This window comes from Selaginella moellendorffii, unplaced genomic scaffold, assembly GCF_000143415.4.
Source record: "Selaginella moellendorffii unplaced genomic scaffold, v1.0 SELMOscaffold_0, whole genome shotgun sequence".
NCBI classification, from domain to species: domain Eukaryota; kingdom Viridiplantae; phylum Streptophyta; class Lycopodiopsida; order Selaginellales; family Selaginellaceae; genus Selaginella; species Selaginella moellendorffii.
This window is the reverse complement of record NW_003314261.1, coordinates 4959357-4969560: the sequence shown is the minus strand read 5'-3', so window position 1 is coordinate 4969560 and position 10204 is coordinate 4959357. Positions and strand designations below refer to the sequence as shown.

At 39.7% G+C, this 10204-nt stretch overlaps 1 protein-coding gene across 2 annotated transcripts; it reads left to right on the top strand.

Annotated features, from left to right (window-relative positions):
• The first annotated feature begins 3277 nt into the window (after positions 1-3277).
• LOC9632524 (gibberellic acid methyltransferase 2) lies at positions 3278-4645 on the top strand. Of its 2 annotated transcripts, none has more exons than XM_024677130.1 (3): positions 3278-3633; positions 3804-4054; positions 4172-4645. In XM_024677130.1, the coding sequence occupies exons 1-3, from the start codon at positions 3306-3308 to the stop codon at positions 4502-4504; spliced, it is 912 nt and encodes a 303-aa protein (XP_024532898.1). In that variant the 5' UTR covers positions 3278-3305; the 3' UTR covers positions 4505-4645. The 2 variants fall into 2 exon arrangements, with proteins under 2 accessions (XP_024532898.1, XP_002961165.2); XM_002961119.2 differs by having other exon boundaries at positions 3278-3743; positions 3797-4054.
• The last annotated feature ends 5559 nt before the right edge of the window (positions 4646-10204 follow it).

Sequence of the window (10204 nt, the reverse complement as noted above, 5' to 3'; positions counted from 1 at the left end):
GCCCGCCCTCACGGCTCCCGCCCCAACACTTTCAATCAGCGCGCGCGTGGACGTGCTTGTGGCCAATGAGTGTCATGGATGACCATTAGGAGTGGTAAATTTATGAAATCTTCTCACTAATTTAAATATATGCAATGTAAGTATATAAAGAGTTTGTTTTTTTATTTATTCTTTGCTAAGATTGAGTTTTTCATTTAAAGAGCTTTTCTTTCTTGTCTTCCTCTACCTAGTAAAAGGAGTTGCTTCTAGACTACTAGAAGCTTTTCTTTTACCTGTAATTCTTTCCACTAAAGGTTTTGCTCGCTTCAAGGATGTACCATAACTATCAACACGCTGTTGAAATTCTACTGCAGAATGAATAAAATCATCTGGCTTGGCTTTAAAAGTTGCAACCTTCTACTGTATCATTTCTAAATCGTTGTCAACCATAGATAAAAAAGCTTCTTCATCAGGAAGATCTTGTAAGATATCCATCATCTTTTGTTGTAATGTCGTTTTTGTAACTTTTGATGGAGTGATATCTTCCTGCTTAAAGTTCATGTCAATATTTAAAATTTACTTAGTGTAAATTACTTCTATAGTAGTCCTTAGCTGAATTTCTTGTTGATGCTGTATATTTTGATGGATATCTTCCTGCTCAATATTCATATATATTAGTATATAAAATATGTTATTTTACTTCTAATGTAGTCTCCAACTGAATTTCTTGCTCATGATAAACATCTTGATGGATGTTTTCTTGCTCAAATTTTTATAAGTATTTCAAAATTTTAATTAATAAGTGAATTACCTTTGTCATAGCTTCCAAGTCAAGTGCTTCAAAATCTTGATGACGATAAGATAAATCATCTAGCCCAGGTTCTAAGATTGCATGCGATTGTGATGGTTGAACTTTATAACTAGTTGTAGTCCAATCGGTTTTTTCTCCTTGTTTTAACATAATAACTTTTGCTTGATGCTTGCAAAAGTTTCCTTTAATTGCCCATGGACAATTACACCAAGTCGAAAAAGCCCAATCACTGTGTCCTTCACCTCCAACAACAAGATACTATATAGTTATATCTGAAGAGGATTATACATAAGATTTATGAGTATTGTCCTTATCGAATTTTACTTAAGAGTCGTTAATATTTCTTGCTTTAACAATCGCACCATCGATTAGCTTTTCATATGCATAGTTTCGGATAAAACCATGATTTTTGCAATAAGTAGTAAACTAGTATCTCGCATGAACCTTAGTAGTAAGTTGATGAATTGCCCAATCCATCCTTCGATTGCGAGCATGTTTTTTATCGGATGAGAGTATAGCTTTCATATTTGCATGGAATGCCTCAATCGAACTATTTGTTTCCTTGTTAGCATGAGGGAAATTTCGAGCAGCAACAACCCACATATCTATCAAATATAAATTAAAATAAATTATAAAAATTAAATTATTGATTCACTTACCAACTTTGTCCTTCCATTCGTCTTGAAAATACTTGATAAAGGCTACTTCATTTTGAAAATCCCCCTCAAAATGTTCAATAAGTTGTTTAATCTCAGCTCGCATAATATTATCATCATGAAAAGTTGCATGAATTGAATGATACATAATATCTCCGAGACGTTTCCATATTTCCATCCTAATATCCCAAGATTTCACCTTACGAATAATATGTTTGAGCCAATTCCTCCTTACATGCCAAATACATAATAGAATTTGACAATCAAATGTAGCTCTATATAGAAGAAAACAATTAAATTATTTCATATCAAATTAATTACCTTATAGCATTAATCTCTGCTTCAGCATCATCAATCAGTACCGCCCGTGGTTTCCAATTTGGCATGTGTTCTAAAACTCATTTTTTAAGAGCTATCATCCAATTCTTCATATGTTCTCCTTTCTCACTAGAAGTTAAAACCCATGTAATTGGAATACCATTTCCATGATAATCAAAAGCAAGCATGGTGTATAATGGGAACTGTAAATTATTAAGTATTAATCACTTAAAACTGAATGAAAATATTACCTTATAGCGATTAGTTCCAAAAGTTGCATCAAGACTCAATAAATTATTATTTGAAAAGTCCACCATCTTTTGTAGTTGCCAAGTTGTCTGGATCCCAATAGTAAAACAATCTTTACCTCGATCACCTTCCTGATAGAAAAATACTTTCTCGGGATTTGTGTTCTTCCAAATACGTACACTCTGTGCGTCATTCTCATGTAATCGATAAGTTGAAAGCAAATACTTCCTATGCAAATTGTAGATATTCTGCATAGTTAGAAAATCATCTCGATGAGGAGGTTCACCAGCTGACTTGTTCCTTTCCACAATCTGTATATGCTCATTATAAATCTGATTTGATGTGAAATCCTGCTAAATCATATGAATCACCCAATATCGAATATCTGCTGAAAGCTTCTGAGGAAATAATGACTTTCCTCCAGTCAGATCAAGTTGACCATAACAAGGAATCCCATTCTTATCACAATGTTCTCTATGATAATATGTAATCTGCACATAATCAGGCCATTTGTAAAACTGTTTGACCAAAAAATTGCAAAGGCAGCCCCGCTTATTAGAACTTCGACCTGGTCTACTTCCAAATCCTAACTTTGGTGTAGATTCAGCAACCATAATAGAGGATGTTTCACGAGCATCTTGTTTTCCATATTCACACCAATACCTGTAGCATGAAGTTAGTAATTATATTTTGTTAAAAAGATATACCTGATTAATGATAAAAAGCTTGTGTTTTTGGGTTGTTTCAAATCTTCAAGATTACGATTTTTGTTAGAAAATCGCCAAAAATCCACTCCATCACCCCTTCTCCTCTCACCATTTAGAAACTTATTCACATCCTTCTAGAATATATACACAATAGGAGCTATAGTTTCATTTGATTTAGACAAATTCCAATCTAAATCATCTGCACAAAAATAATCCTTTTCATGGAATTCTTGCACCTCATCAAGCCATGGGGGATCCTAAATGATTCCTAAAATTACTTCCACGTGGATCCAGGCCATGGATCCAGGCCATCTTCTCGGATCTGGCAGTCAATGGGGGGCGGGGGCGGGTGGGAGTGCGGGCGGGAGCCGTGAGGGCGAGCGGGCGGGCGATAGCCGCGAGCGGGAGTGTGCAGCGGCGACGGACGGGAGAGGGAGTGCGCTGGAGATAAAACAAAAAAGAGGGCTGATGCCACGTCATTGCCAAGTAAGCGGAGAGAGAGTGAATCAGGATGGTGTTTAACCATAGGCTGCTCTTACCTTATCCAGAAACTGACGGCTATAATTGGCAATCTAGCCCCAAGCGATGGAAGGCGGCTCTGGAAAGGATAGCTACCATCGCAATTCCGGTCTTCAGGCCCAAGGATTCAGCAGCGCCCACGCCGCAATCGAGCAAGCCATCGCGAGCAGTGCTCCCCTCTTCCTCGATTCCTCCTTGGATGTGATTCGAATTGCCGACTTGGGATGTTCCCACGGCTCCAACACGATCCAGGCCTTGGACTTCGTGGCCCGAGAGATAATCCGGCTGCGAGAGCAAGTGGGCGATCGAAAACCTCTGGAGATCCAGGCCATCTTCTCGGATCTGGCAGTCAATGACTTCAACACTCTCTTCGCTCTAGTCCCACATCCCCAAGGTGAGCCATACTTCTTTAGTGGGGTTCCCGGGTCGTTCTATCGCAGGCTCTTTCCTCGTTCCTCTATCCACTTTGCAATGACGAACTACGCACTGCATTACCTCTCCAAGGTCAGTTCTCGCCCAATCGACCTCTCTAAACAGGCTCAAACCTCTGCGCATAGATTCCAGAGTCGATCACGGACAGGAATTCGCCAGCTTGGAACAGAGACTGCATGTTTGTCTCCAGATCCTCGCCACCCGCGGCAATCGAAGCCTTTGCCCAGCAAGCCAGCGACGATCTCTCCATCTTCCTCCATAGCCGGGCCCAAGAATTAGTCACCGGAGGCATCCTCCTCTTGATGTTTCCCATAAGACTCTCCCACGAGCTCAACGAGGACGATTTCTCCTTACAATCAGTGTGGAAGGATCTCATCCAAGAGGTAAAGCGCTCTCTCTCTCTCTCTCTCTCTCTCTCTCTCTCTCTCTCTCTCTCTCTCTGTGTCTGTGTCTGTGTCTGTTTAGTCAACACATATGCTGACTCGGTCAACGGTGGCCAGGGGCTTCTGAGCCAGGAAAGCTTGGATACCTTCAATTTCCCTACGTATGTTCGCAGTGGGGACGAGGTCAGGTCATCACTGGGATCAGTGGACCAGCAATTCACTGTCATTCACTCGGAAAATCTCAAGTTTCCTTGGCTGGATCCACAATCTTCCAGCTATGCTGCCACAGCAACCAAGTTTTGGAAGGCGGTGTCCAAACCCTTCATCCAGAAGCACATTGGCAACCAAGAAGTGGTGGAGCTCATGTATGAGCGAATGCCATCCAAGGTCACGGTGTCATCTCCTTTTGGAGAGGTGGATATTGTCTTGCTTGTTCTTGTCAAGAAGTAATATTTGGAGGATGACGTTGTCTATTGGGAAGCACTTTCACTATCAATGTGCAGTGTTTCCCATGCCGCATGCTTTAGCAATGGAAGGCATTGGTGGCAGGCTCTCCCAGTGGAGTGTGAGAGTGGGCCTAGCCAAGCTCAAGGATGTCTCACAGTTAGCAACGTTTGGCATTTTTGAAGAGACCCTTCTAGACATCAGCATTTGCCAGGCCTAGGAATTGGATCCCTCCAAAATCTCCTTCCCAAGTTTCTGGCCAAGACAGGGCATTTCAAGTTCACAGGGACATGGAGAAGGAAGATGGCACCACCCAAACGAGCCCATGGCAACAAACCTCTCACCGTCCAGCACTTGGGCTGCTCTAAGGCTTTTCACTTCCAATCTGCTAGTGGTTACTTCTACACCACTTATAGACACAAGCTTAATGATGTTTGGTGTTTAGTTTGGTGAGGAAAAACATTAGGTTCTTGGGCATGCTTAATTTTGTTAACTCAAGCTTGTCTTGCATATCTTCCAAAAAATCATAAGCATAAGGCACTTGAACCAAAGCCAAACTCAAACTCACAAAATACCTATGCTTATAACCATATATCGCCATGAATAAAGACATGCCAATAACTAATTATTGAGCACTATAAATTGGAACAAAGCTAAGCTTTTTCCTAAATTCCTTGTTGAATCAAGTTTCCACAAAAGATCTCAACACCAAAAATTGATTTATTTGCTATGTTTGCCCATTGAATTGTTTGCTCACTATTACTCATGCTTAGTTTAGTCTCTAATTTTTCAAAAACCTTCAACATAAATTTGGGATCCTGATAACTTATAATATCACCTAGTAAACTATAAAGACTGAATAATTAGTTTATAAACAACTGAGCAAGTTCAAAAGCTTTAATTATCATTTTCACTAGAAAGAAGTAAATCATCTTCATCAAATGATCCATAACAGCCTAAATAATATCATTTCCTTTAAAGGTTTTAAGCAAATTAATGATAAAGTCCATTAAGATATTATCCCATTTATTTTCAAGTACACATAGAGAATGAGGCTAGTAAACTTTTAATGGTCAACTTTAATTGCTTGGTAGGTCAAACAACCATGTATTACAACTTTATTCTAGGCCAATAGAAATGCCTCTTCACCAATACATATGTTCTCAGTACCCTTAAATGCCCAACACTTAGCACATCATGACACTTAACCAAAATCCATTTAATAAGTTTGTCAACACAAACAACCACCACATTTCCCTTCTTTACCAGGATTTTATCTTGTACCTCATATGATGCAAACTTGTCACCTTTCAAATTTATAGAGGCATCCTTCGACAAAACTTTTATGCCAATATCAATGATAATTAAATGAGTCAAAGTCAGTAAACTCCTTAAGCTCATCTAATAGATTGTTGGATAGCTTCACGAATAAGATAAAATTTATTATCCTAAATAATATATTAACCACCTTATTGTCACCTCTATATTTGTATTGAATCTTAATAGATATTTTTTGTAAGAACCCTTGCTAACGAGTAAAATAGCTTCAAGAATCCTTTTCCTAGATAATGCATTAACTACCTTATTGTCACCTTTATACTTGTATTAGGTTTTAATAGATATCTTTTGTAAAAACTCTTGCCAATGAGTAAAGTAGCTTCAAGAATCCTTTTGACAATTAAAATACTAGAGAGATTAATGGTTTGAATCCACATGAAAGTTTGGTCCATACAAATATTGTCACTATTCCTTCACAGTAGTGATCACGATATATAACTCTTTATCTCAAGTAGGCCAATTTCATCAAATTTATAGCTCATATATGCAAGAAGATGCACAACTTGAGGCAATACAACCATAATGTTACTCACATTTATCTCGACCATAAAAGGCTTTTTAAGATAAATTTTTTTTAACACATGAGTAAAACTATAATGTTACTTCAATTGCTAAAACACCACTTGACACCTCATTCCAACCATGAATAGTAGCATGTTTTGATGTGTTCTAGAGAAGATCTATCAAGGAAGCAACTATCTCTGAGAAGTTGTTCATAAATCATTGAAAAATTCCAACCATACCAAAGAAACTATAGAGATCATACACTATTGAAGATATAAGCCAATTAACCATGACTTGAATCTTTGTGGGATCAACTCTCACACCATACACTAAAATTAAATGCTTGAGATATTTAATCTCCTCTAAGAAAAACTTGCTTTTGGACAACTTTTATTAAAGCTTGTTGTCCTTCAAAAATTGCAAAACACTTCACATATACATCTTATGTTCCTCTACTGTAGAGTTGAACACTAAGATATCATCAAAGTAATTGATCATGAACTTCTCAAAATAAGGTTGTAAAACTTGATTTATCAACCTTTGAAAAATTGCAGGAGCATTTGTAAAACCAAATAGCATCACCAAAAACTTGTAGTGACCCATCCTCATTTAGAATGTAGTCTTTGAAACATCTTTTGACTTGACACAAATTTGATAATACTCTTGCCTCAAATAAATCTTTGTAAAATATTGAGCACTACAAAGATCTAGCAAATCATTGATACGAAGAATTGGGAATATATTCTTCACTGTTTTATTGTTCAATCCCTTGTAATTCATGCAAACATGCTATATACCATCTTTCTTCTTGACAATCACCACTAGAATAGCATAAAGAGATTTGCTTATCTATAACCACCTTTTCTAAAGGTATATGGGGAGTTGCTTATTGATCTCCTTATTTTCAATAGAACTACTATGAGTCGACTGTCAATGATAAGGAGTACCTTCAAGAACCAAATCAATCTTAATGTTTTGAGGGTGAACCATTAGGCAACTTATTCATAAATATGTTATGGAACTCCTCTTGAATATGCTTCATATAAGCCCCATACCATGAACGTACTCTAAATTAAATATGATCATATTAGAAAGAAATGGGTACACTATGAAATAACTAATTATTTCATATGTGCACTTTAGCAACTCTAAAGTATTAATCAATAGAGTTTCATTATTGTCTATTCTAACAACCTCTTTCATAACACCACCAACTTTTATACATAAAATATTACACTCTTAATTGATCCTTGGCTTTCTATCATAAAACCATTCCCTCCCAAAAACAACTTCCATGTGACCAAGATTCATAACTTGGAACAAAAGATGGTTGAGAATTCCTTGAATCGTCAAAAGACATTCGGTGAAACATGTATGTACATTCCCCAATGTCCCGTATGGACTAATACAAAAACCGGGCATACTGCCCGAAGCTCATGCTACCTAGAGGAGAGCTCCCTCATCCAAAGTGATACTAGACTTGAAGTAGAAGCAGCTGCAATCGCCTCCGTCATATTGCATCCAAATCCAAGCCCCCCCTTCATGCTGACCGCCAAATTGACTTCGGGGGCTGCCATCTCTAATGAACCTCTTTGTGGTCGCCTTCACCGAAACATGGCAGCCATGCTTTCTGCCATTCCTCGAGCCTCTCTCGCTTCCCCCTGGATAGCGTGGTGAAGCCATACTGCCGCAAGTATGAGTCTCCACCACTCTGCCATTACTCGAAAGAGATGTTCAAAATGATGGACGCTGATAATAGTGGAGCGATCACTTTCGACGAGCTCAAAGATGGCTTGCAGAGAGTGGGATCGTGATACCTTGACCTGTGTCCTGTCAAAATGAGCCCGATTATGTGCTTCCCAAAGGGCCTGGACTCCCGTCACATGCCACACCACCCATCGACCATGGCTGAGAGCCTCCCACACGGGGACTCCTATCTCCGCCCCTGTCGCATCCCAGCAAATCTGAGTCCCCCAGCCATGTCGTCCTCTGCACCTGATGTGTCACAGGGCTGGGCCCTGGGCAGGACCCCTCGCTCCCTCGAACCAGTGGAGCACATCCCCATTGCAAGCCTCAAAATCCTGTGTAACTCCCAGCTCCTTCCCTGCCTTGATGATTTGGCACCACACCTCCTTTGCAGTATTGCACTCCCACAATGCATGCATGACCATCTCAATTTTACCACACTCCCTACACTTGCGACTCGCATCATCCTAGAAGTGTTGTCCAACCGGGAGCCCATTATTAGCTACCAACCATGAGGTGACTTTCACTTTTTCCTGCACGGGCAGCTTCCAGAATTGAATCATGTTGTCAGTGGCAGTGTTAGCAAACATGGCCATGGACAGAAAGGGATTTGGTGGGGACCGGAAAGGAGATATTGGGGAAGGCTATTCCCCATGTCTGTGGGCATCCTAAGGATGCTAAGGAGTGGATCTGGGATGATCACTCATGGACGGATGGCTTAGTCTTTGAGAGACGGAATTGCAATGTAGGTGGTGTTAGACCACCGGGGTGACCAAAGTGAATGGCATGGCCTTAGTGTAGCAGGCTAATATGTTGGTGGTACCTTGGGGTGTCGATCATGGAATCAATCACGTGGAGCACTTGGACCAAATGCAGAGGTTGAGTGGCATGGATGCCATCCTTGGGGTTGGCAAGCCCCAAGTCCTGAATTGGACTTATGGACATTGTGAACAAGACTCCTCCAAGTGGTCAGAGGTGTGGTTAAGTGACTAAATTAGAATGGAAAAATTAGTCGCTTACAGATAAGCCCATTCCTGGGACCTTTCAATGCCAAGACAAGTGGTGATATATTTGACCACCAATAAAAGTCAAACTAAAGAACAACTCTGATACCAAATTGTAAGCGACTAAATTTTCCATTCTACTTTAGTCACTTAACCACACCTCTGACCATTTAGAGGAATCTTACTCACAACTTCCATAAGTTCTATTCTGGACTTGGGGTTTGCTAGCCTCGAGAATGACATCCATGCCACTCAACATTTGCAGTTAGTCCAAGTGCTCTATATGTCCGATCCCATGACCGACACCCAAAGGTACCATAAACATATCAACCAGTGTGTAACAAAGTATTTTTAGTGTACTGGAAAAAATCCTTGAATACTTAAAATGAATAGGATATATTTTTTTTGTACCGCCATAATCCTTAAAAGAGGAAATCTCATTCGGATAAATTCCTTAATATATGAAAACTATAAGGAAGTTAAACATCTACAAACCATCACTTTAGCTTGTATAAATATGCCTATAAGTTGCACCTTCCTTCCATGCTTGCACCACTGTTTCGAAATCAAACTCAGCTATTGGCGGACCCTCAATGGAGATCCTCACAAGCTCGTCAACCATCTCCGTCCCCATCTGGTTTCGAAACTTATTCTTCACCAAGTTGATTCTACTAAACCCACGCTCACATGATGCAGTGTTGCAGCATTGAACCATGCCGACCATTTCCAACTTCAGCAAGTTGGGATACTTCTTCGTCTAGATACTGTGAGCATAAATCATTCCCCAAACATCCACAAAAGTTTTCCCCTTCCACTCCTCGGAAGCTATTATCTTCCATAAACTGTACTCTTCAGCCAGCTCTGCTTCATTGATCATCCCTGTGTAGAACTTTCCAAGTTCCTGAACCTCAAACTTACCAAAAGCTTTCAACTCACGCACTGATGAAGGTAAGTTGATAGGAGCTAAAAAGTGGAACTTGGAGAGAATACCAATCGCCTCAGAGTCCTGTAACCTAGTCCTTATACCCTCCAAAAGACTAGTGCCAAAGTTCTTTTGAAACTCTAGTACCTCCTCCAAATCTTCTCCGTGAATCGACCTGATCATTTCCACGTC